Source organism: Cervus canadensis, chromosome 5 (genome assembly GCF_019320065.1).
Source record: "Cervus canadensis isolate Bull #8, Minnesota chromosome 5, ASM1932006v1, whole genome shotgun sequence".
Lineage (NCBI taxonomy): Eukaryota > Metazoa > Chordata > Mammalia > Artiodactyla > Cervidae > Cervus > Cervus canadensis.
This window is the reverse complement of record NC_057390.1, coordinates 64,804,950-64,832,036: the sequence shown is the minus strand read 5'-3', so window position 1 is coordinate 64,832,036 and position 27,087 is coordinate 64,804,950. Positions and strand designations below refer to the sequence as shown.

General features: G+C 41.1%; 1 protein-coding gene across 1 annotated transcript in view; it reads left to right on the top strand.

Moving 5' to 3' along the window:
* Positions 1-811: 811 nt before the first annotated feature.
* Positions 812-27,087, top strand: part of ALK (ALK receptor tyrosine kinase) — a 786,987-nt gene continuing 760,711 nt past the window's right edge. Inside the window, exon 1 of the mRNA XM_043468949.1 lies at positions 812-2,425. Within this exon, the coding sequence (XP_043324884.1) occupies positions 1,741-2,425 (685 nt within the window). The 5' untranslated portion in view covers positions 812-1,740. The remainder of the gene's footprint in view (positions 2,426-27,087) is intronic.

The following is a 27,087-nucleotide window of genomic DNA, read 5'->3' as shown; positions in this document are numbered from 1 at the left end:
CGACTCAGTTTCGTCTAAAACTAGAGTTTAAAATATTTACCTTTCAGGGAGTAAAGGAAGTAACACATATTTAAGCACCATTCTGAGAAAACACGGAGTGACTGCCGTCTGAAACATTTGTTGTAGCTGAATCGCCACTCTGCAAGATCGCGAGCCACTTCCACCCTCTCCCGGAACCCCCCAAAAGCTCCCCCCGACCTCCGCACCATTTTATCCTATGTGGATGGTGGGATCACCAGGTTCTCCAGGAATGCTTCAAATAATGGAAGGGTCAGAGAAGACTGTCTAAGGGCCCTAATCCAAGCCCAGAGTTGGCAGTGTCACGCTGCCCCTCCCTTCTCCCCTCCCCTGGCCTCCAGTTTTATTCCAGAACTGCTTTTCCGAAGTCGGATTCGTTTACTTCCCTTAAATGCGAAATTAGAATACTTGATTACAAAGGCCTCTTCCAGTCCTACTATTTATCTAATACACGCTCCTGTTCACACAGAAGCGACATAGGGCAGGGAATCTGGCAAAGGAGGAGCGAGGGAGGGAAGAGCGGTGGAGGGAGGGTAGGGCGGGCTCTGTGCTTTTCTCAATGAAAGCGGGGTGGGGGGTGGTCCTCTGCAGATTTGCATAAGAAGTCGACCTCGCCGCACCATTGGCTGGCGGGAGAGCGGGGCGGGGTGGGGCGGGGCTGCGTGGGCCCAGCCGCGGTGAGGAGCTGGCATTCGAACCCCGCCCCCGCCTCGGCCCGGCCCCTCTCGGCGCGCGCTCGCGGCTCCGCCAGCTGCAAGTGGCGGGCCACCAGGCAGATGCGATAGAGCGGCTCCCGGGGCTGCAGCGGCAGTAGCAGCTGGCACCCTGGCAGCCGCGGCCCAGAGGGTCGCGGGGCACAGAGGCGACTTCCGGCCACCTTCTGCCCAGCCACTGAAGCCGCAGAAGCTGCCGATGAGTGAGAAGAGGGCAGCAAGATTTCGGGCTTTTGGTCCCTGAATGCTTTCACTCTGCTTCTGCCACTGGGGCCGCTTTGGTGCCTGAGAACTCTGAGACCAGACGGGAGAGGAGAGCAAGGACGATGTAAACTTGCGCGGCGGCGGCCTGAGCCTCCGCTCCGCAGCGCAACGGCTGGATTCAGGTCCAGAAGTTCAGCTAGTAGTGCAGTCCGAAGACCTCCCGCTGCGGAGGATCGCGGGAGGGTGCGCGAGAAAACAGCTGGTGCCCTCGTTTCCCTGCTAGACGCGGAAGAGGAGCTCAGAAGAGCCGAAAGCAGCTCAGGAGGCGGCTAGGACACCAAATACCAGCTCGGAGCCACCGTTCCCGGCACAAAAGTTGCAGAGGGTTGGAGGCCGCTCAACAGTGGACAGACCACAGCTCAGGCCGCGAGGGGCAGGAGAGGACGGTACCTAATTGCCGTCTCCCGTCAACCATAGTAGTCTTTCTCATTCCAAAGCTCGGCGATCAACGGGCGGGGGCGCGGCATTCTGAACGGCATAGGGTCCCAGCTGCTGAGCCCTTCGCGCTTCAGGGTCTCTTGACACGCCCCTGAGCTTCCAGCCCCGTTTTATTGAGATTCCTGCTCTCCTCCTTGCAGTGGGAGGAAAGGAAATCTAGTACACGGACAGTCCCCCGAGATTTGGTGGAAGGAGCCTGTCAGGACCAACGACTGTTAGGAACCCCTTCTCATCTGAGGGGGAGCAGAGGGTGAGGCTGGATCCCGGGGAATCGAAGCTCTAGCATAAACAGTCACCCTTTGGCGGGATGGGAGCCATAGGGCTTCTGTGGCTGCTGCTATTGCTGCTGCTTTCACCGGCAGCTTCAGGCTCCGGGACTGGGATCGAGACCGGCCAGCGCGTGGGCTCTCCGGCCACGGGGCCGGCCCTGCAGCCCCGGGAGCCGCTTAGCTACTCGCGCCTGCAGAGGAAGAGCCTGGCTGTGGACTTTGTCGTGCCCTCGCTTTTTCGCGTCTACGCTCGGGACCTGCTGCTGCCACCGCCGTCCCCCTCGGAGCCGAGGGCTGGCCGGCTGGAGGCGCGCGGCTCGCTGGCTCTAGACTGCGCCCCACTGCTTAGGCTGGTGGGGCCACCACCCGGGGTCTCGTGGACAGCAGGCGCCAGCTCTCCCACCCCGGCTCAAGCACGGACGCTGTCCAGGGTTCTGAAGGGAGGCTCGATTCGCAAGCTTCGGCGAGCCAAGCAGCTGGTGCTGGAGCTTGGAGAGGAGGCGATCCTTGAGGGCTGTGTCGGGCCTCCAGAGGAGGCGACTGCGGGGCTGCTTCAGTTCAATCTCACTGAGCTGTTCAGTTGGTGGATTCGACACGGCGAAGGGCGGCTGAGGATCCGCTTGATGCCGGAGAAGAAGGTGTCTGAAGTGGGCAGAGAGGGAAGACTGTCCGCCGCGATCCGCGCCTCCCAGCCCCGCCTTCTCTTCCAGATCTTTGGGACCGGTGAGCAGCTCCCGCCTGGGTGGTTCGGGATTTGTTTGTGGTTTTTTTTTTTTTTTTTTTTTTTTTTTTTTACACACATCAATTTGCAACCACTGTCAACTAACCCCGATTTCCAAAACCTCAGCCCTTTTTCCTCCCTCAAACCTTCCTCCCCAGTTATACTATATTTTCTCCATGAATGCAGTCACTCCTCAAGGGACTGTCCCTTCTTTCTCAGCGACCAAGTCGGGGGTGGGGGGGGGGCGAGTTTCCTGTTCTTGGTAGAATGACTGTTTCTACTGACAGACACAAGGTTGCAGCCAAGATCGGATGTCCTTTATTTGGGGCTCCTAAGACAGTTGAAATCCCTCTATTACTTCTGCATTCTGAGAGCTTAGTTCTAGATCTCAACTGTTACCTTTCTTCCTTTCCCTTTGTTACTCTTCCTGGCCTCCACAAATTTGGGGAATGTGATACACTTTCTCAGGGAATATAGAACTCCTTATTATTGAATTCCACCCAGCTATCCTCTTCAAATGTTGACTTACCTAGGAATGGCCTCTTCTTCATTAATTCATTCTGCTTTCCACCTAACCCCAGTTCCTGTCCACTCAGAGACTCTTGTTCTTCCTCTCAGATGTATTGGGAGAGACCCAGAGGAACTAAGGGACAGGCAACAGGGTAATGGAGGGAGTTGTGGAGAGAGGGAGCAAAGTAGCTAAGATTGTTTTCCTTTAGGGGAGTCACTCTGAAGCCAGGAAGAGGCAGTAGTTGATTTCCCTTTCTCTCCCTGCCCCCAGTTCCTTCCCTCCAGTTCTTAGCTTGAGTATCTGTGGTAGCAGATCTGAATGCCTGTTTCTGAAAGGCCCATTTCTCTGCAGATCTCGCTGCTGGAGACTCCTGAAATGAGGTTTATATTTCATTTACTCTCATTTTCTTTCCACATTCACTGAGTTGGGGTTATGTATTTAGGCACTTACTCCTAACTCTTCCCATAATATCCTTTGACTGGGAAAACCAGGTGGTTTTGAATGGATGTTTCTTTTGTAAGACCATTGGGGAGAGGCTTGTGAATAAAATATAAAATGTAAATGAATGAGAAAGCGCAGAAGAGAAAGCATGCCTTTTAAATGCCTACACTAATTTCATTGAGTAAAACCCGGCGTCTTTTCTATCATTCCCGTTGTCAGAAATAAATGAAATTCTCATGCTTCACTGGTTACTAATGTCTCTGTATTAATTGGATGGAAAGCATTGGAAAAAAGCCTATTATAGAGCTACAAGTATCTCCCATGTTTGTCCCAACACACACACACACACACACACACACACTCCCACATATACCCAGTAGTCTCATGCAGGGATATTCTAAAGCTGAGGTTTCTCAGTCATTGCAGAAAAAATATACTGGTATGTGGTCCCCTTGGAGTCTGGATGTATATTTCAGCATTAGCGCTAGTAGTATTGGCACCTAAAATGACCCCTTTATGTTCAGTGTTGGAATTTATACTAGCCTGTGGCAAGAGACAGGATCTGATGAATTTGATAGTGCTTTCTGTGAACTGAGATAGAGACCAATACTGTTGTCTCACCACAGATACTTTTGTAAAGAACAGCTGTGCTTTAATGTTGTCTTGGCTTCCATGGTTTATACATGCAACATTCTCTTTTAGTGCCTAATGTTTGTGTAATGGACATAAAAATTACTTCTCTGGGAATGCAGATTTTCTCCGACTTAAATGTCTCTGAGCATCTCTGAAACTTTCCTATCATTTCTTGTTATATAGGCAGGCCCTAGCAGTCTAGATGCTCTTGATATAGGCAAAGGGGTCCTTTCTATAGTTCTGAACTTACCTACTATAAACAAGCAGGTTGCTTGAAGTTATCACTGGTGCCTCTGGAGAGTCACACGCTTAATGCTTTTGAAGAATATACTCCAGTCAAGCATTAGATGAGGAGTTGGAGCTGCTGAGTGAGGGAGTTTCATGTAGAGATTAGTGTGCTCTGGGAGCTGCTCTGCTACTGGCTGTAGGGAAGCACAGTGAACATCCCAAATCCTCCCTCGGCAACACAGTTCATTTGGCAGCAGGACGAAGCCCTTATGCATCATTTGACACATCTAGCAATGCTAGTTTTAGAAAGAGCCAGGATTCTGCCATTAAAAGGCTAGAAATTTTAGCCAAGCATTTTTCAGCAGTATTGGGATCAAATGATTATTGATGGGATCAAATAAGACACTAAGTGTAACTGAATGAGCTCCCCATGACCTCCAGAGAGACAGACAGCTTATTGAAAAGCACTTCAGGCCTTGTGGTGATCACACTTGGAACAGGCTGGACTCTCCTGCTCTGAGACATATGCTGTCTGCAGTTAGGCAGCTGGCCATGCAGGACTAGCTTCTCGCCTTATCACTGCTTCCCCAGCCTCATTTTGATAGTCTCTACTGCAGACTTCCTGTGGAGGGACTGGGCACACCCTTCTGTATCATGTTTTATGTTTGGGGCAACATATATTATTGTGATTTCATTCATTTTCTTGTATCAAAATTGAAGTTTAGGTTCTCACACTTGGAACAATTAGTCACACTTGGACTAATTTTGCTACTTATCTTGTTTGAGGAAATGGATTTATTCTTTTTATATAGACCCTGACTTACAGAAAAGGTGTTTAACTCTTCTGTGTCATAGGATCTTCAATTAAGTGAGGGGAAAATAGGCACAGCTCAGTAAATCTCTCCCTGTTTCTGCCCGAGTAACTGATGGTCTAATCCAGAGGGGAATGGTCTTGCTGGTGGGGCTGTCTGTGGGGAAGGAAGTAGAGAGGATGGGTCTTCTGCCAACCCTTGTTTTGAGGGGCCTGGGATAGCCCATTTGTCTCAGACTAAAGGTAGGGTACTAAACCTGAGCAGACCATGACTAGGAATCTGGTAAAAAATGGAAAAGCACCTAGTTAGAACAAAGCAATACCTCCATATCACTTGCATTTTGGGCTATCTGAGAGAACAAAAGGATGTCTGAGAGGCTTTATAATGCATGACATATTAATGGTGTTTCTTTGAGGGTTATTGTGAATTCATAAATGGGCTCAACATGTGAAAAGTCTGAAGTAGTTCCCCAGAACACCCATTCATTGAAAAGAGGTACAGAGAGTTACTCGGGCTATACAAATGGTGTACACTATCTTGGGTCAGCCCAAACCTCAAAAATGATGTCTGCCTGGAGGCTACCATGTTGCCCATAACTCTACTTTGTAACCTGTTGTGTAAACGTCTTGACATCTTGCTTCTGCCATCCTCCAGGCAGAAGCCTAGAGGATAATGATCTGTGGGATAGGAGGAGTTGTTTCACTGTTAATACCTGTCTTCTCATTCCAGGAAAGGGGATATATGACTTGGGACTTTATATGTACTGTGGAAAAGCCTAAGCAATTTAGAGTAGGTATATACAATGCAATATTCCTGACCCTTGAACTCACATATCTATTAGTCCCTTCCTATTTCATTTCTGGAAAGGGCAGAGAGAGGGAAGGAAGATAGAGAGTAAATTGGAGCTCCCAGAAGGGATATCAGTTATTGGAGGTGAATTGGGAGAGTTGGAGTTAGTCCAGAGAAGAGCCAAGAGCTGATTTAAGAGTTGAAGGGACTGATTTATGACAAAAGACGAAAAAAATTAAATATATATGGCTGGGCTAAGTGGTGATGAAGGAAAAGCCATGGTAACAATCCACAAATCCCTGAAGAGGGAGAGTGGCAGTGAAGGGGAAGAGTTATTTAGCGTGGCCCACAGAAGTAATAGGATGAGACTCACAGAAGGAAACTTCAGGTTGGATATCAGGGAAACCTTATTTTCTGAAATTGATATTCCTCTGACTATGGAATGGAATTCCAAAGGAGCAAAAGAGTAAGGTGAGATGTGGGTCAGACAAGCCACAGCATTCATAATTAATCAGTTCTATATTTTTAAATGTTGAGAAGCTGCAGAAGATGGGAGAGCTGGGATGGAGAACAGCATTAGGAGTTGGGTTTTTTGGGATGCAGTTCTGGAGAGCCTCTGGATTTTGATGTTACCAGGGGAAAGAGAAAATAATTGCATATGTATCTTTGAAGTTTGTGGGAAGTGCTTACAAGAACATTGTTGGTATCTTGAAAACACTATTTTGAAATTAATGAGTTTATTCTTCTTTGTCCCTAGATTAAACAGAGTGTTCTCTGGGGTTTTTGTATATTCAGTAGGGGGAGCCACACTCACCCAGCACTATGCATTGAAGATATATTTATTAATGTGTGTGGCATCAAGTCATTGGGCAAGACAAAAGGTACTTGGATCTTGAGAAGATGAGATCAGTTCTAGATTTGGTGAACTCTTACTGGCTACTGAAAACCCTTTGAAATGCTGAGAATATGTACAGCTATTTGAAAAATGAGCTTCTTCTAAATCCTATTGATCCTTTCACAAATTTACAAAAGAGAAAGAAGGTTCATGAAAGGTTTTATGTGGAAGGTGGGAGGAGAGTAGTATCATTAATAAAAATGAAAGCATTTATAAGGCAGTTTGTCTGCAGAAGGTGAAGAGGGACTGGCCTGCGGGTAGGAGAAAAGAAGGAGAGTTGTGTGAGCAAAAGTTGCAGCCTATTGCCACTCTCAGGATTACTGCCTGACAACACTCCATAGAAATTTGCCCAGCTTGATTTGGAAAGGACATTTTGCTTTTTAAAATAATCATTATTAATGTCCTATTACAGTTGTATGGGACTTTATAATTTATAAATTATTTTAACATTTGTTATTTTTACCAATCATACATTAGGAAGGGCAAATATTTGCTTTATTTTGTAAGTAGAGTAATTGGAATCCAGAAGTTTGATAACATTGTTTCAAGGTCATTTAGGTAGAAAGTTTTAGACCTGGAAACTTTCATTTATATGTTGAAAGGTTATGGCTTGCTAGAGGATGTGTTAGAATACTGACTGGGACCACATATCCTGCCTTCAAATCAGAGCTCTTTCCACTAAGGGAATCATCTCAGGTGCATACTATAAATAACCAAGACATGTAAATAGACAAAAAGCTTTACATTATCTTTTTCAGAAGGTCATATAATAAATATTTGGTGGGCAATAGCCATGACTTGGAAACATTTCTTAAAATCTTTAAGGCCTGGTTTGATCATTTGAAAATGGTTATAGTAAATAGTTCCTATCTCAAGACTGTGTCCCGAATATTAAATTAGGTGATGCATGTAAATCTTAGGGCTTTCCTGATGGCTCAGTTGGTAAAGAATCTGCCTACAGTGTGGGAGACCTGGGTTCAATCCCTGGATTGGGAAGATCCCCTGGAGGAGGGCATGGCAACCCACTCCAGTATTCTTACCTGAAGAATCCCCATGAACAAGCGGGCTGCAGTCCATGGGGTCTTAAAGAATCAGACATGACTGAGCGACTAAGCACAGCACATGTAACTCTTAACCCCAAACCTGAAACATCATAAACTGCTCCATCAATATAAACAGCTATATTTTTTCCTAGAAGCAGCAACACTCCAGCATCTGGTTGTGCAGGTTGTGCACTCTGCAATTACAAGGGTTCCATATACATTTTAGCCTATTTGAATGGTGCCATCTGGAGTTGTGCAGTCCTCATGTGTGGCAATATGTGGCAGCCCTGGCAACAATTGTGATACTGTGTATTCCCCATACAACTAACTTCTAACTCCTCAGAGATGAGAGGTGAGATCCAGAGGAATGAGGAGTGACCAGGATGAGTTTCTATTGTTCCATCACGGAAGACCTGTCTTTGCCAGAAATGTAGATGAAAAGAGGTGTTGAGGTGTGGCATTTACTTTATTCCTATCAACTGTTATTCTCTTATAGGCCTTTTGACCTTGGATTCAGTCCAGAGAATCAAGTGGCATATTTACAATCCAATTCTTTTTTTTTCTATAGAAATAAACAAAGTCTTAACTTTGTGAAAGTAAGGAAACTAATGCTGAGAAAGAAAAAGATGGAGGCATTACAGAGCAGTAGTTTTCAGATGGTGGATCTTCCCTCAGAATGATCTGTGTAGTCCAGGCCTTACCATGTCCATAGACATGCTGGACCACTGACCTCTGGCAGCTCCTTTATTGTAATTAGCTGGAGCTGTGCCCTTCCCGTACATTTCTAGCCTCATCATTCATTGTCAGATTTGTACTGTGCTTAGTCGCTCAGTCATGTCCGACTCTTTTTGACCCCATGAGCTGTAGCCCACCAGGCACCTCTGTCCATGGGGATTCTCCAGGCAAGAATACTGGAGTGGGTTTCTATGCCTTCCTCCAGGGTATTTTCCAACCCAGGGATCAAGCCCAGGTCTCCCACATTGCAGATGGATTCTTTACCATCTGAGCCATCAGGGAAGCCCCCCTGGTGCAAAGTCCTAAGTGGTTAATAGACCTGAGCCCATGAAAAGCAATTAAATCTTTGAAATTCCATGGAGACACGTAGCCCAGGGACTTGAATGGGAGGCTGTCTTAGGAAAGTACCTTAACCTAAAATAAGTTGTTAAGCATCCACACTGCATCTTATAGATGGCGTTTTTTGTGAGCCGTAGGTGAGCTGCTGCCTCCAAAAGATGCACATGGATATCATCTCTGCTTGAGAGTAGATGAACATGAGTATTGGTGAGGATGGTTATAGGTCCAGGGGTCATGTAGAGAGAATAGCAAATAGCTAGTAAGGAACCCTGGGAATGCCTTCTTTCTTAGCGCCATTGCCTTGTCCTCCAATCTAGGGTATGGCCAGTGTTTCTTAACCTAGTGATTATCTGGGTTCTTTCACACAGTCAAGGTGTGAGACTGAAGCAGTTCAAAGCAAGTGTTGGCCTGATGGTGAGATAGTGAGGGGGTGGGAGGTATCCCATATATTTTTGGGTGAGCAAGATTTCTCAGAATAGCTTTATTTTTTCTTCAGGAAATATTATGCTTAATTTTCCAGCAGGACTGTTCTTAGCTTAGGTCCTTTCCCAGGCAAGTTTTATCAAATCCATTTGGTGATATAACATAGACATTCCAGAAAGTGGGAAGCCCAAGAACATGTCAGAAAGAAAGCTCCTTTGGGGCAGATACACCTAACCACATAGTTAATTAAGAGACTTTGTTCCTTGAATCATCCCTTTCTGGCTAAGTGACAGCAGGTACATGAAGAGGTAGGCGGTCTGAATTCCCTTGAGTAAGGAAAGGCTAAAGGGTAGGTATGAAAAAAAGTATGAAAGTAAAACAAAGGAAATCTAGGCAAGCTTAAAGGAAATCAAGCAGATAACCAAAGGAAATCAGAAGGAAAATTTAAACCATTGGTTATGGTTTTTTCTCTCACTTATATTTTATTCAGTTTTCATCAGAATATGGATTTGTGAACTTGGGCATGGGTGGAACTTCTTTGTAGATCTTTTTTACATTCTCAGCCCACATAGTTAAAATAAATATTTTTTTGGTGAACGGAACACTGGGTTAGGAGCTAGGAGGCCTAGATTCTTTTATGATATTAGCCTTCATTGGATTTGAAATCTTGTGCAGTCCCTTAAACACCTTGAGCCTCTGGGTTTTGTTTTCCTAAAGGAGATAACACAGATCTTGTCTTGACTACCTCACAGAGTTGCTGTGAGCATTGTATGAGATAACCTATGTGGAAGCCTTACTCTGGCTTATTCAGAAATAAACATGTAGGGCAGTAGAAAAATGAATATGTAAGAATCATGACAGGTGCTAAGATTCTGCTTCATCCATGCATAGTTTCCCCAGCCTTTGGCATTCAGAGCAGCTATGCAACATCCCAGACTTTGAGGCAGTCCGTAAGTTTCAGTTAACAGCTCAGAAACATTGAAAAGTGTTTGTAAAGCCCCTCCCCAAGGTTCCTAAAGTGAGATTGTTTCATTGAAATCAGTTTGCTCAATTTCAGACTTTTCTGGAAATGTATCTCTGGTAGTGGGACATAGGTCCTGTGTTTTAGCATCAGAAAATGATTTGTTTTTTAATTGAAGGATGACAAATAAGGTGGATTGAGTATATTGATCTTGTGTACAGCTTGATGATAATTCACATGTATAGCATCCATATTATTGTCACCCAGATGAAGATACAAAACATTTCTAGCATCCCCAGAAAGTTCCCTCCTGTCCTTTGGCAGTCTGTATTCAACCCCTAACCAAGATAATCATCCTTATAATCCGTATCATCAATTAGTTTTGCCTATTTTTGAATTTCATGTAGATGGAATCATATAGTATATATTATTTTGTGTCTGACTTTTCTTACTCAGCATTATTTGTGTAGGATTCATCAGTCATTTTGTGCACCAACATTCATTCTTTCTTTTTCTTAATTTGCTGTGCTATATTCCTTTATATGGATATAACACCATTCATTTATACATTTTCTTATCGAGGAACTGGACTTCTATAAAGTCAAAAGTAAAAGGTCCTATTCTAAATAGTGGGTGGTGGTTGTTGTTCACTTGCTCAGTCATGTCCAACTCTTTGTGACACCGTGGACTGCAGCACACCAGGCTTCCCTGTCCTTCACTATTTCCCAGAGTTTGCTCAAACTCATGTCCATTGAGTTGATCCCCTTCTCCTCATGCCCTCAATCTTTCCAGGTACCAAGGTCTTTTCCAATGTGTTGGGTCTTTGCATCAGGTGGCCAAAGTATTGGAGCTTCAGCTTAGCATCAGTCCTTCCAGTGAATATTCAGAGTTGATTTCCTTTAGGATTGACTGATTTGATCTCCTTGCAGTCCAAGGGACTCTCAAGAGTCTTTGCCAGGACCACAGTTCAAAAGTATCAATTCTTCGGTGCTCAGCCTTCTTTATGGTTCAGCTGTCATCCATACATGACTTTGGATAAACCATAGTAGAATAAGTAAAAGATCTGGGATTGAAGCCCTCCTATACCATTTATTGGCCCAAAGCTACTTATTTTCTTCTTTGAATTTTGGCTTTTCTTATTTGTAAAGTGAGAAAAATAATACCCATCTCCTGAGTTACAGTGAGAATAGGATAAGGCATATAATAAGTCCTGACACACAGTTGGTATTCAACAAGTATTAGTTTTTTTCCCCAGTTCTTGATTGCATTTCTTCCATTGGTGGCCAGAATGGATGCTTCAAATGCTTCCTAAAGCAGGGAAAGCGAGCCCTGTTACAAGTGAGGTCATTAACTCAGAGGGAAAAGTAGCATCCAAGGACTATGTAATAAATTCCATGTAATAACTCTTCATAATTTCATTTTAAATAAAATAAGTTAAATAAAACATAAATATTTCTTGCACTCAGTCTTAAATTTAACAAAATATTCAAGTAATAAATCAAAATTTCAAAACTCTTTGGTCTTATATTCAAGTCAGTTAAAGAAGAGAGAAAGAGTTTAGAGGGGACAGAAAAAAGTGGACAGAAGCACAACTATATTTATAGCAAGAGAGATAAAAATGAGAATGACAGAGATATAAGTGGGAAAACAGAGGAATGTATAAGAAGAGGTAACCCAGGAAAATAAAAGGTAGGGGTTATTTTCTAGATATGGAGATGCATAGATACAGTAAAAGAAACAGAAAGAGTGACAGAAAGAGAATGGGGTAGGAGGAGGAAAGGAGGTGAGCAGGAACACTTGATTATTTTTGGCCTGGAAGGATTATTTTTGACCTGGTGTCTGAACTTATGACCAGCGTTATATAATGGTTATCTTCAATTTTATTGAAGTAGAATTCACATACAATAAAATGCACCTATTTTAAGTGTTTTGTTTGATAAATGTGTACACCTGTGTAACCACCTTCCTAATTAGTATACAGAACATTCCTGTCAACCCCTGAGGGTCTTCCTTGACCTTTTGCAATGAACCCTATGCTTCCTGCTCTAGGCAATATCTGATTTGATTTCTATTGCAATAGATTTGTCTGTTCTGTGGATGAAAACATACAGTATAGTCTTTTGTATCTGACTTCTTTCACTTAGAATTCTAATGCTTTTAAGATTTTTTTGTGTAGTTGGTGTGTATTATAATAGTAATTTGTTTCTTTTTATTCATCTCATTGTATGAACATACAGCTGATTCTTGAACAACTTGAGTTTGAACTTAGAGGGGGTCCACTTATGTGTGGATTTGTTCAACAATAAATACTACACAGTCCACAGGTGGTTGAATCCACTGGTGTGGAACAGCCGGTATGGAGGAATTAAACCCTGTATTGGAAGGGCCAAATATAAATTATATGCAAATTATCAACTGCAAGGAGGATAGGCGTCCCTAACTTCTGCATTGTTTAAGGGTCAACAATTTTTTTATCCATTCATCTGTTTATGGACATTTAGACTGTTTCCAGTTTGGGTCTCTCATGACTAAAGCTGTTATGAACATTGTGTGTATAATTCACTTTGTGGACATATGTTATTAATTCTCTTAAATCCCTTATAGAATTGTTGGATTGTGTGGTGAATGCATGTTTAGCATTATTAGAAATTGAGAAAACGTTTTCCCAAGGTATATGTACCGTATTTTGCTCCCGTCAGTAATGTATGAGAGTTCTACTTGCTCCATCCACATCCCTCAAAATATTTGGCACTGCCAGTGTGTGGTGGCATCTCATTGTGGTTTTAATTTGTATTTCTAGGTGTTGGCTATCTAACATTGCATAGGAAATCACCCCCAAAGTTAGTGGTTGAAAATAATGATAAATAAGTATCTTCTATAGTTCCTATGAGTTAGGGATTTGGGAACAGTTGACTTGGTGATTTTTGCTTGGAATCTCTCATGAGCTATCAGCCAAAACTGCAGGCATCCTAAAGCTTGACTGCAGCTGCAGGATTTACTTACAAGGTGCTTTACTCACATGACTTTAGCCACATCTGATGCTGGCTACTGGTGGGGTCTCTGTTCTTCGCCAGGTGGTCCTCTCCACAGGACTATTGGAACATCCTTGTGTCCTGGTGTCTGGCTTCCCTCATCTCAATAGACGATCATGTGGTTTTTCTTCTTCTTCTTTGATAAATGTGAACTACACTATTTAACTTCCAAATGTTGAATTTGCTTTAAGTTCCCTGGATAAATCCCACATGGGTATGACTTATCATACTTTTTACATATTGTTGGATCTGCTTCCTAATACCTGGTGAGAATTTCTTCATGTTCATGAAGGTTATTGGTATAGTTTTCTTTCACTATTTTTGACAGGCTTTAGGGTCTAGGTAATCCTGGGATCATAAAATGAGTTGAGAAGTGCTCCCTCTTCTTCTGTTTTTCCTGGAAGAGAATTGTAGGTTTTTCTTTCTTGAATTATTTTTGGTAGAATTCGGTACTGATGCCATCTTAGCCTGGTGTAGTCTTTGCTGGAGGGTTTTTAAATACTAAATATATTTATTTATTACTAATTAGAGGATTATTCAGATTATCTGTTTACTTTTTAGTGAATTTTAGTCATTTGTATCCTTAAAGAAATTGGTTCATCTAATTTGTTGAATTAATACAACTTAGGTTGTTCATAATATTCCCTTATTTATTTTTAATCTTTGCAGGCTCAGCGGTGATGCCCTTTCTTTTATTCTTGATGCTGGTAATTTGCATCATCTTTCTTTTTTCTTTTCCATCATTCTGGGTAGAGAATACCAATTTACCAATTTCATTGAATTTTAAAGAAATGACGCTGTGATATTGATTTCTTTTGTTATTTTTCTTATTTAAATTTCACTGATTTCTGCTCTCATTTGTCTTTCTTTCATTTTGTTTGCCTTGGGTTTAATTTGCTCTAATTGTTTCTAGTTTCTTAAGATCATTGATTAGAGATTTTTTTGCCCTCTATTTCAAATATAATCATGTAATGTTAAAATTTCCCCCTAATAATTACTTAAGCTGCATTGTACAAATTTCATTCTATTGCAATAAAACTTCATTTACATTCAATTAAAAATATTTTCTAGTTCTTTAACCTGTAGTTATGTTTATTTCTGAATACTTGGAGGATTTTCAAGATATCTTTCACTGATTCTAGTTCAATTCTGAAATGGTCTGAGAACATACTTAGTTTGATTTCAGTTATATAAAGTTTGTTAAGGTTTGTTTTATAGCTCCTATCTTGCTGAATGTTCCATGTATACTTGCAAAAACATATTTTCTGTTATTGTTAGGTGGAATGTTCAATCAACATCAGTTAGGTCAATTTGGTTAATAGTGTTGTTTGGTTTTTTATATCCTTGATTTTCTCTCTGTTATGTATATTGCCAATAGAGGAGTGCTAAAGTCTCCAGGTTTTTGTTTGCCTCTTTCTCCTTTTAGTTCTATCATATTTTGCTTCTCTATCTGATGCTCTTATTATTAGGTGCCTGCATATTTAGGATTGGTATATATTCATGATAATTTGACTCTTTGTTATGTAATGTCTCTTTTTATCTCTGATGGTATTCATATTTTGAATTTTACTTTGATATTAATAGAGCCATCAGCTTTCTTTTGATTAGTATTTGCATGGTATATCTGTTCTGTCTTTTTACTTTTTTTTTTTAAATCAGCCATAGGCATACATTTATCCCCTCCCTTTTGAACCTCCCTCTCATCTCCCTCCCGTTCTACCCCTCTAGGTTGATACAGAGCCCCTGTTTGAGATTCCTGAGACATACAGCAAATTCCCACTGGCTATCTATTTTACATATGGTAATTAAGTTTCCATGTTACTCTTTCCATATATCTCACCCTCTCCTCCCCTCTCCTCATGTCCATAAGTCAGTTCTCTATGTCTGTTTCTCCATTGTTGCCCTGTCAGTAAATTCTTCAGTACCAATTTTCTAGATTCTGTATATATGTGTTAGAATATGGTATTTATCTTTCTCCTTCTGACTCACTACACTCTGTATAATAGGTTCTAGGTTCATCCACCTCATTAGAACTGACTCAAATGTGTTCCTTTTTATGGGTGAGTAATATTCCATTGTGTATATAGACCACAACTTCTTTATCCATTGATCTGTCGATGGATATCTAGGTTGTTTCTGTGTTCTAGCTTATTGTAAATAGTGCTTCAATGAACAATGGGATAAATGTGTCTCTTTCAATTTTGGTTTCCTCAGGGTATATGCCTAGGAGTGGGATTGCTGGGTCATATGGTGGTTTTATTCCTAGTTTTTTAAGGAATCTCCATAACATATTCCATAGTGGCTGTATCAATTTACATCCCACCAACAGTGCAAGAGTGTTCCCTTTTCTCCACACCCTTTCCAGCATTTATTGTTTGTAGACTTTTTGATGAGGGCCATTCTGACTGGTATGAGGTGATATCTCATTGTAGTTTTCATTTGCATTTCTCTAATAATGAGCAATGTTTGTCTTTTTTTTTTTTGTCCTTTTACTTTCAATCTATGTATTTATTTAAAGTGAATTTCTTGTAGAAGACATATTGTTGGATTTTATGTGTCTTTTTAAAATTTAGTCTCACAATGTCTATCATTTACTTGGTGTGTTATGTTTGATATGGTTGGATTTGGTCTACCATTTGTTATTATTATTTTCTCTTTCTATTTTTTGTTCTTCTGTTATCCCTTTCCTGGCACCTTTTGAGTTATTTGAATATTTTTTAGTTTTAATTTTTGTCTTCATTACATCTTTTTATATTATTTTAGTGTTTGCTCTTGGGATTTTATTTATGTATGGGCTTTCACAGTTTATTTTGAGTTGACATTTTAGTACTTCAAGTAAAATATAGATGGCTTACAACTATGTGTAAGGCTTCCCTGATAGCTCAGTCGGTAAAGAATCCACCTGCAATGCAGGAGACCCCAGTTTGATTCCTGGGTGGAGAAGATCAGCTGGAGAAGGAATAGGCTACCCACTCCAGTATTCTTGGGCTTCCCTTGTGGCTCAACTGGTAAAGAATCTGCCTGCAAATGTGGGTAACCTGGGTTTGATCCCTGGGTGGGGAAGATCAAGATCCCCTGGAGAAAGGAAAGACTACCCACTCCAGTATTCTGGCCCGGAGAATTTCATGGACTGTCACAAAGAGTCAGATATGACTGAGCGACTTTCACTTTCTACAACTATGTATGTCCTTTTATCCTCTCCCTTTAGTGTTCCAGTTGTCATCTATGTTTTATCTACATAACTTAGAATCCTGCTAGACAGCAGTTTTAATTTTTTCTTTCAGCAGTTATTTTATTTATTTTTTTCATTAATTTTTATTAGTTGGAGGCTAATTACTTTATAATATTGTAGTGGTTTTTGCCATACATTGATATGAATCAGCCATGGATTTACATGGCATACATACATGATCCCCCCTCCCGCCTCCCTCCCCATCTGATCCCTCTGGGTCTTCCCAGTGCACCAGCCCTGAGTACTTGTCTCATGCATCCAACCTGGGCTGGTGGTCTGTTTCACCCTTGATAGTATACTTGTTTCAATGCTATTCTCTCAGAACATCCCACCCTCGCCTTCTCCCACAGAGTCCCAAAGTCTGTTCTGTACATCTCAGCAGTTATTTTAAATAAGAGGAGAAAACTAGTCCTTTATATTTACTCAGATATGTAGTATTTCTCTTGTTTTCCCATCTTTATTAAAATTCCAATATTCCCTATTTTATAATTTTCTATCAACCTAAAAAGCTCCCTTTTGCGTTTCTTTTAGAGCAGGTCTTCTGGTGACAAATTCTCTTAGTTTTTCCCTTATCTGAGTGTCCTTATTCCATCTTCACGAATATAGAGTATTTTTACTGGGCACAGAATTCTGAGTGGACAGTTTTTTGGGTTTTTTTTTGGCTCTTCAAGAATGATGTTCTTCTCTCCTTCACAGTTTCTGGTGAGAATTCTGTCATTAAATTGTTCTCCCTTATATGTAGCTATATTTAAGATTTTTATTTGGTCTTTGGTTTTCAGAAGTTTGATTATGATGAATCTATGCATGAAATTTTATTTGATTCTGTCCTCTCTGTAATTTGTTGAGATTCTTGATATGTAAGTTTATGTCTTTCATGATATTTGAGGAGTTTTCAGCCATTATTTCCTTATTTTTTCCCTTGCACCATTATCTTTCTCCTCCTCTCTGGTACTGTAATTGAACAGCTATTTGACCTTTTGATACTGTCTCACATGCTTCTGAGGGTCTGCTTAGTTCATTTTTAAATTTTTTTTCTTTTAATTCTGCAGATTGGACAGTTTCTATGATCTGTCTTCAAGTTTACTGAATCTTTACTCTGTTATCTCCCTTTTATGATAATTTTTTATTTTAGATATATTTTTTAGTTTAAATTTTCCATTAAAATTTTTCTATTTACTTAGGGAGAACTACCTTCCCATCTGTTTTTCAGATATTTATGTTAAACTCATGGAACATGGTTATAATAGCTTCTTTAAAGTCTTTGATAGTTTTAGCATCTTATCATCTTGTTATTGCCATCTGTTGATCATCTTTCTCGTTAAGACTTTGTCCTTTTTTTTGTTGTTGTTCTTTATATATTGAGTAATTTCAGGTTGTTTTCAGGAAAATTTGACTAAATGTTCTTTGGTCTGAGCCTTGAGTGTGGTTTAAACCTTCGTTTTGTCCTTCAAGACTTTGTTGTGTTGCTTTAAGTCTGTCCACATGTGTGCTGCTCACAGGTGAGCTGGGACCTGCAGCCAGTTTCTTTACAGAATTAGCGTATTTCCTTCTCCATCTCTCTCTTCTTTTAGATTTTCCTTAAACTCACAATTTTACCCACTTGTACTACTGCAGCACAACTCCTTTAACTAAGGTTGCCTTTAGGCAAAACAGAGAGCTAATAAAGATAAACAAAACAGGGATTCTCTCCACACTCTTAGGCCTGAAGGGGTCTCTTCTTGAGCCCCAGCCGCGCCCCCCGCCACCTCCAGTCTTCTGGTCTGAATGATAACGTTTGAACGTTTGTTATAGGATTTCTTTTTTTTTTTTTTCCTTTTTTTAAAATTTTATTATTATTTTTTCCAGTGGGTTTGTCATACATTGACATGAATCAGCCATGGAGTTACATGTATTCCCAACCCCGATCCCCCCTCCCACCTCCCTCTCCACCCGATTCCTCTGGGTCTTCCCAGTGCACCAGGCCGGAGCACTTGTCTCATGCATCCCACCTGGGCTGGTGATCTGTTTCACCATAGATAGTATACATGCTGTTCTTTTGAAATATCCCACCCTCACCTTCTCCCACAGAGTTCAAAAGTCTGTTCTGTATTTCTGTGTCTCTTCTTCTGTTTTGCATATAGGGTTATCGTTACCATCTTTCTAAATTCCATATATATGTGTTAGTATGCTGTAATGTTCTTTATCTTTCTGGCTTACTTCACTCTGTATAATGGGCTCCAGCTTCATCCATCTCATCAGAACTGGTTCAAATGAATTCTTTTTAATGGCTGAGTAATATTCCATGGTGTATATGTACCACAGTGCCGGAGCCTGCCGGCAAACGAACTGGTCAAGAACGCAATTACCAGAGTACCTAGGAAAAGGAAGACTCAGAAAGAAGACTCAGAAAGAGAAAGATGGGGTTGAGAGGGACGGAGTCCGCTTGCGTCTGACTCCGCCAACTTTATTGAAGAATACCACGCCTATATATACGCTAACAGGAGTTACTAAGAATAGATTGAGGGTTTGCATACGTGCAGAGTTACAGATGTTTTAAATTCCCACACTTAAGATCAGTAAAGCATTAATTACCCTAGCGCCCAACATGATTAAGATCATTAGAACATTAGATAGAAAACAGGCTTCATCAATAGAACATTAGATGGAAAACAGGTTTCAGGCATGATGAGCTTATCAGCACCAGAAAAACAGGCAATAAGGTCACCGGTGTGTTTTTTCCCTGAAGGAGACAAATGCCAGTCTATACTTTAACAAGAAGGGGTGGCAGGACAAAGAGAGACCTTTTGATCTCTCTTAGAGCCGTAAGGGGCCTGTACATTCAGGCCGGCTCCCTGCAACTCCCCCTTTTCTTTAAACTATTGGCAAATATGTCTCCCTCAGGGGAACCCTTTGTGCCTGTAAATGAGAAAACATCAACAATCTTTTGTTTATCATCTCAGATATACATTGACAAATGCAGTGGCCAAAGGTTATTTCCACAAACCCATCGGGTATTGTTAGGAGGTACCCATCTTCTACCAGGATTATTGTTCCTAGTCTGACCTAGGCCACACAAAGGACTTATTAGTATTAAACGTCACATCTATCATAATTTTACATTTGTAGGTAGGTAACAGTCCCATATATTTCATCAGGTTTCCTGGGAGTGTTCGGTCTTTAAATGTTGGTATATGAGTCTTTTGCTCCCAGCAAATGTCGGCAGGGGTCGGTAGCTGTCCTTTTTCAGGGGTCATCCAGAAATACTCATCCCAAACTTGACAATAATCTCCTTCAAATCAATCAGGAGCACTGGGGGAAAGCTTGATTAATTACTGCACATGCTAATGTAAGAACAATATAGGCCAGAGCAGATCGGGGTTCAGCAGTGTCAGCCGCCATCCTTCTTGCTTGTAAGATGAACTCATGGATCTGTTGAGCTGTCGGGAATGCATTTCTCTGCTGTAGAGACAGCCGACTCATTTGCTGGTTCAGTGATCTTCTCCGTCTGGCGTACCAGCCTTTCCGGGAGCCAGCGCGGTGTTTCGGCATCCTGTGGAAAAACACATACATAACCCCTCCCCCAAATTAATACTGGATCCGGACCATGCCATGAATTGTCTAATGGGTCTTTCCATAATACCATTGGTTTCTTACTAGAGATTTGAGGGTCCCAAAATCTCTGGGCAGCTGAGTGTCCTTTATCTAAAATTAAAAAATTTAAAATATATAAAGCATGATTAAGATAATTTCGAGGTAAAAGAGGGTAGACCTCCCCCTTTTGTATTTTTTGTAGTTGCAATTTCAGGGTCTGATTGGTGCGCTCGACGATGCCTTGGCCCTGGGGATTATATGGAATTCCTGTTTTTAAGGTAATAGAAAAGGAGGAACAAAAAGTCTTAAAAGCAGAGGAAATGTAACCGGGGCCATTGTCGGTTTTTATAATTTTTGGTGTGCCTAAAATAGAGAAGGCACACAGACAATGTGAAATGGAATGTTTTGCAGCTTCGCCAGTTTGTAGGGAAGCCACGATATAACCTGAAAATGTGTCAATAGATACATGAACATATTTTAAGCGACCAAAGGAAGGAACATGAATGACATCCATCTGCCAAAGGTGATTAGGTAAGAGTCCACGAGGATTGACACCTAGATGAGGGACTGGAAGAAACTGAGGACAAACAGAACAAGATTTAACAATCTGTCGGGCAGTTTCTCGAGGGATTTGAAATTGCAAACGAAGGGTGTTGCTATTTTGATGATGTAAGGCATGTGATTGTTGTGCTGCATCTACCTGTGAAAGAAGGACTCGAGTATGAGAATCGGCTATTTGATTTCCCATAGATAAAGGTCCAGGAAGCCCGGTATGGGCGCGTAAATGCCCAAAAAAGCAAGGTGAGGCACGCTGTTGAAGAAGAGATTGAATTGAGCGCAGTAAATACTGAATATTAGAATTAGTAGTGGAAATGAAGGGAATGGTTTCTATATATTGTAAGGCATGAACAATATATTTACTATCCGTAAACAAATTAAAAGGCTGTAAGAGATATTGAGAACAGTCTTTGTGAACCGCTGAAAGTTCTACTTCTTGAGCGGAGGTATATCCAGTCTGCCAGGAAAAAAGTATTATTAACCACAAAAGCTGCAATTCCATTAGAAGATCCATCAGTAAAAACAGTTAGTGCATTTTGGATAGGGGAATTGGAAACATTTGGGAAACATTTGGAAACATTTTGTCCACACGAAAATAAATGAATGTTGACTAGCAAAATGTAAAACTTTGTCAGGAGGTAAATGATTGATAATCTGTCCTGTAAAAGAATCAAAAGCCAAAGCCCATGAATCATTAAACTGAAAAAGCCATTCCTGTTGTTCTTTAGTATAAGGCACATAAATGTAAGTAGGATCGGCCCCCAGCATTTCTCTGGAAAGACGTCTTCCTTTGGCTACAAGGAGGCTAATAAAATCAAAGAAAGGAGTAAGAACTTTTAAAGGCGATACAGGTAAATGGATCCAATGTAAAGGGGCATCTTGATATAACACTGCCATTGGAGTATGTTTCGAGGGAAACACATATAAGCCCCACGATCGAGAAAAATCACAGTAGGTAGCAGAATGCTGAGAGAGGGCCTGTTCTACTAAGGCCAGAGCAGCTCGCCCCTCATCATTTAGTGTTCTAGGGGAAGAAGGGTCAGTGGATCCTTTTAAAATATCAAACAAAGGCTTCAATTCTCCAGTGGTCAATTTTAGATAGGGACGGATCCAATTTATGTCCCCTAATAATTTCTGAAAGTCATTTAAAGTCTTCAGATTATCTTTTCGAATCTGAAGTTTCTGCATTCGAAAGGCTTCTCCCTCTAACCTAAACCCCAAATAAGAAAACGGCGGGGATCGTTGTATTTTTTCAGAAGCAATTTGCAATCCAAATTTAGTTAATTGAAGCAATAGTAAGTCATACACTTGCAAAAGAATACCCTCTATACAATGAGCAAGTAAAATGTCGTCCATATAATGAACCAAATAAACTTCAGGATAAGTCTTTCGAACGGGGTCAATTGCCTGATCAACAAATTTTTGACAAAGTGTAGGGCTGTTAGCCATGCCCTGTGGAAGGACTTTCCAATGATACCTTCGTGCAGGCTGTTTAAAATTTGTAGAGGGAATACTAAAAGCAAAGCGATGACAATCGTTAGGATGTAGAAGTATTGTGTAAAAACAACCTTTTAAATCTATAATTATTTTATAGGTTGCATGTGGTATCCCAGCAGGTGAAGGCAAGCCAGGCTGGAGTGGTCCCATAACCACCATAGTTTCATTAACTTTGCGAAGGTCTTGTAACAACCTCCACCTGCCAGACTTCTCTTTTTAATAACAAATATGGGGGAATTCCAAGGGGAGTTGGATGGCTCAATATGTCCTAATTGCAACTGCTCCTGTATCAATTGCTCAGCTGCAGAAATTTTCTCTTTAGTCAGGGGCCACTGATTAACCCAGACAGGTTCATCAGATTTCCAACTGATTGAGTCTGCATGGATTACAGGAGAATCAGTAACCCCCGTTAAAAACAACCTAATCCAGATCTAGAAGGTTTAGAAATAGGGATAACTGGTTGGGTAATACCTTGATTATTTCTTCCTAGCCCCTGCTGGGGAAGTAACCCTTGATTCATCATCATCTCAGAAACAATCTGATTTGGTGCAAAAATATAAACCCCCATTTGTTGCATTACATCTCTTCCCCATAAATTAACCGGGAGATGAGGGAGAATGAAAGGTTGAAAATCTCCCTCATGTCCTTCAGAGTCTCTCCAATGTAGGATACTGCTGCTCTGCTGTGGATTTTGAGATTGTCCTATTCCCCGTAACATGGAAAAGGCCTCCTGTTTGGGCCAATGCTGAGGCCAATGCTCTTCAGCTATAACTGACACATCCGCACCAGTATCTAAGATCCCTGTAAATTTTTTATTTTCAATAAAAAGATCTAGTTTGGGACGCTCAGCAGAAATGGACTGCACCCAGTATACATCAGAAGAACCAAAACCATCAGTCTTTCGTTCTCGTTTAGAAGCAGTTTTCCCCTCTAAATGAAGAGGTAGCAAAACCAATTGTGCTATTCGTTGGTTGGTGGGAATGCTAATTATATTTGAAGGTGCATGGGCCATAATTTTAAGTTCCCCTGTGTAGTCTGCATCAATCACCCCCGGGGACACTGACAACCCTTTCATAGTCCAACTACTTCTACCAATAATTAGTCCTACAGTTCCTTTTGGTAACGGCCCCAAAACTCCAGTTGGAATGGCTTGCATTCCCATATCAGGTGTTAATACTGTGTGGGTGGTGGCACACAAGTCCAATCCTGCGCTGCCTGGGGTGGCTCGGAAAAGGCTTTTAATGCCGGGTCGATTAGGTTTGACTGAGGCTCGGTCTGAAGTGCCCCATAACATTGTTTTGGGGCCTGGGGCTGGCTCCTCACCCAGTTTCCCGACTGTGGAGGAAGAGGTTTGCCTTCTATATTCATTTTTGATCTACAGTCCCTGGCCCAATGTCTTCCTTTTTTGCATCTGGGACATACATCAGGATTCTTTGTACTATCTAAATTATTTTTCTTAGGACATTGGGCCATACGATGTCCCAGTTGTCCACACGAAAAGCAACTACAGGGAGGCCCTCCCTTTTTCACACCACCCTTGTTCTTAATCTGTTGATATAAAATTTCCTTGATAGTTTTTCCCTGGATAGCAGCAGCCATAGACAATCCCTGAAGATAGGAAGGGCCAATATCAGCACAAACTCTTATATAATCTGTTAAACCCCCCCTTTTTTTTTCTATAAGGTCTCAAAGCGGCCTGGCAAGCAGCATTTGCATTTTCATATGCCATCTGTTTAGTTACAAGAGTGCCAGCTTCTTCATCTCCAATAATTTTAGACACAGCATCAAGTAACCGAGCGACGAAATCCTGATAAGATTTGTCAGGTCCTTGCCTAATTTTTGATAAATCTTCAGTCTTTCTATTTGAGGCAGGGAGTTTTTTCCACGCTTTTAGCGCCGCTTCATTAATCTGTGGGTAGTCTTGTTCAGGATAGTTTAACTGCTGATTAAGATCTCTAAATGCTCTTTCCTCCGTTAACATGTCCAAAGGTAACAAGTCTAGTTGTTCTATTCTCTGAGATATGGATGTTAACATATCTTTAAGTTTAGAAAAAGGGGAGCCTTTATCTTTATTTTTGTGTTTAGTTACTATAAAGGCATCCCAATTTTTTTTATTATACTCAAAAGCCTGCTCTTCTAAATCCTCTCGGTCTTCATGAGAGAGTTCGGAATCAGAATCTTGCTCGGGAACAATAGTCTCATCATCATTTTTTCTAGGACCTGGGATTATTGGGGAGTCATATATGTGCTCCGCTACCCTTTGGGGAGTATTCAAACATTTGGGTGTTATAAGTTTTTCCGTTTAGACACTGAAACTCCTCTAGCTTTTAACATAGTTTTTAGAGTAGAAACAAAGAACTGTCTACTATTATTTTGCCCCATGATTTTTACTCTCAACTATACCCTCTCCACCCGCAATCATCCACAATACCTGTACTCGTAGATACTTTTTTACCTCATAGATACCTTTCTACTTCCCGCGGGACAACTTTTTTTTCTTCGGGTGGCTGTACGCTGGAATCCGTTCCCGTCCCTGTTCGGGCGCCACTATGCCGGAGCCTGCCGGCAAACGAACTGGTCAAGAACGCAATTATCAGAGTACCTAGGAAAAGGAAGACTCAGAAAGAAGACTCAGAAAGAGAAAGATGGGGTTGAGAGGGACGGAGTCCGCTTGCGTCTGACTCCGCCAACTTTATTGAAGAATACCACGCCTATATATACGCTAACAGGAGTTACTAAGAATAGATTGAGGGTTTGCATACGTGCAGAGCTACAGATGTTTTAAATTCCCACACTCAAGATCAGCAAAGTGTTAATTACCCTAGCGCCCAACACGATTAAGATCATTAGAACATTAGATAGAAAACAGGCTTCATCAATAGAACATTAGATGGAAAACAGGTTTCATCAATAGAATATTAGATGGAAAACAGGTTTCAGGCATGATGAGCTTATCAGCACCAGAAAAACAGGCAAAAAGGTCACCGGTGTGTTTTTTCCCTGAAGGAGACAAATGCCAGTCTATACTTTAACAAGAAGGGGTGGCAGGACAAAGAGAGACCTTTTGATCTCTCTTAGAGCCGTAAGGGGCCTGTACATTCAGGCCGGCTCCCTGCACCACAGCTTCCTTATCCATTCATCTGCTGATGGGCATCTAGGTTGCTTCCATGTCCTGGCTATTATAAACAGTGCTGTGATGAACATTGGGGTGCACGTGTCTCTTTCAGATCTGGTTTCCTCAGTGTGTATGCCCAGAAGTGGGATTGCTGGGTCTTATGGCAGTTCTATTTCCAGTTTTTTAAGAAATCTCCACACTGTTTTCCATAGCGGCTGTACTAGTTTGCATTCCCACCAACAGTGTAAGAGGGTTCCCTTTTCTCCACACCCTCTCCAGCATTTATTGCTTGTAGACTTTTGGATAGCAGCCATCCTGACTGGCGTGTAATGGTACCTCATTGTGGTTTTGATTTGCATTTCTCTAATAATGAGTGATGTTGAGCATCTTTTCATGTGTTTGTTAGCCATCTATATGTCTTCTTTGGAGAAATGTCTGTTTAGTTCTTTGGCCCATTTTTTGATTGGGTCATTTATTTTTCTGGAATTGAGCTGCAGGAGTTGCTTGTATATTTTTGAGATTAATCCTTTGTCTGTTTCTTCATTTGCTATTATTTTCTCCCAATCTGAGGGCTGTCTTTTCACCTTACTTATAGTTTCCTTTGTAGTGCAAAAGCTTTTAAGTTTCATTAGGTCCATTTGTTTAGTTTTGCTTTTATTTCCAATATTGGGAGGTGGGTCATAGAGGATCCTTGCTGTGATTTATGTCGGAGAGTGTTTTTGCCTATGTTCTCCTCTAGGAGTTTTATAGTTTCTGGTCTTACATTTAGATCTTTAATCCATTTTGAGTTTATTTTTGTGTATGGTGTTAGAAAGTGTTCTAGTTTCATTCTTTTACAAGTGGTTGACCAGTTTTCCCAGCACCACTTGTTAAAGAGTTGTCTTTTTTCCATTGTATATCCTTGCCTCCTTTGTCAAAGATAAGGTGTCCATAGGTTCGTGGATTTATCTCTGGGCTTTCTATTCTGTTCCATTGATCTATATTTCTGTCTTTGTGCCAGTACCATACTGTCTTGATGACTGTGGCTTTGTAGTAGAGCCTGAAGTCAGGCAGGTTGATTCCTCCAGTTCCATTCTTCTTTCTCAAGATTACTTTGGCTATTCGAGGTTTTTTGTATTTCCATACAAAATTGTGAAATTCTTTGGTCTAGTTCTGTGAAAAGTACCGTTGGTAGCTTGATAGGGATTGCATTGAATCTATAGACTGCTTTGGGTAGAATAGCCATTTTGACAATATTGATTCTTCCAATCCATGAACACGGTATGTTTCTCCATCTGTTTGTGTCCTCTTTGATTTCTTTCATCAGTGTTTTATAGTTTTCTATGTATAGGTCTTTTGTTTCTTTAGGTAGATATACTCCTAAGTATTTTATTCTTTTTGTTGCAATGGTGAATGGTATTGTTTCCTTAATTTCTCTTTCTGTTTTTTCATTGTTAGTATATAGGAATGCAAGGGATTTCTGTGTGTTAATTTTATATCCTGCAACTTTACTATATTCATTGATTAGCTCTAGTAATTTTCTGGTAGAGTCTTTAGGGTTTTCTATATAGAGGATCATGTCATCTGCAAACAGTGAGAGTTTTCACTTCTTCTTTTCCTATCTGGATTCCTTTTACTTCTTTTTCTGCTCTGATTGCTGTGGCCAAAACTTCCAACACTATGTTGAATAGTAGTGGTGAGAGTGGGCACCCTTGTCTTGTTCCTGATTTCAGGGGAAATGCTTTCAATTTTTCACCATTGAGGGTGATGCTTGCTGTGGGTTTGTCATATATAGCTTTTTATTATGTTGAGGTATGTTCCTTCTATTCCTGCTTTCTGGAGAGTTTTAATCATAAATGAGTGTTGAATTT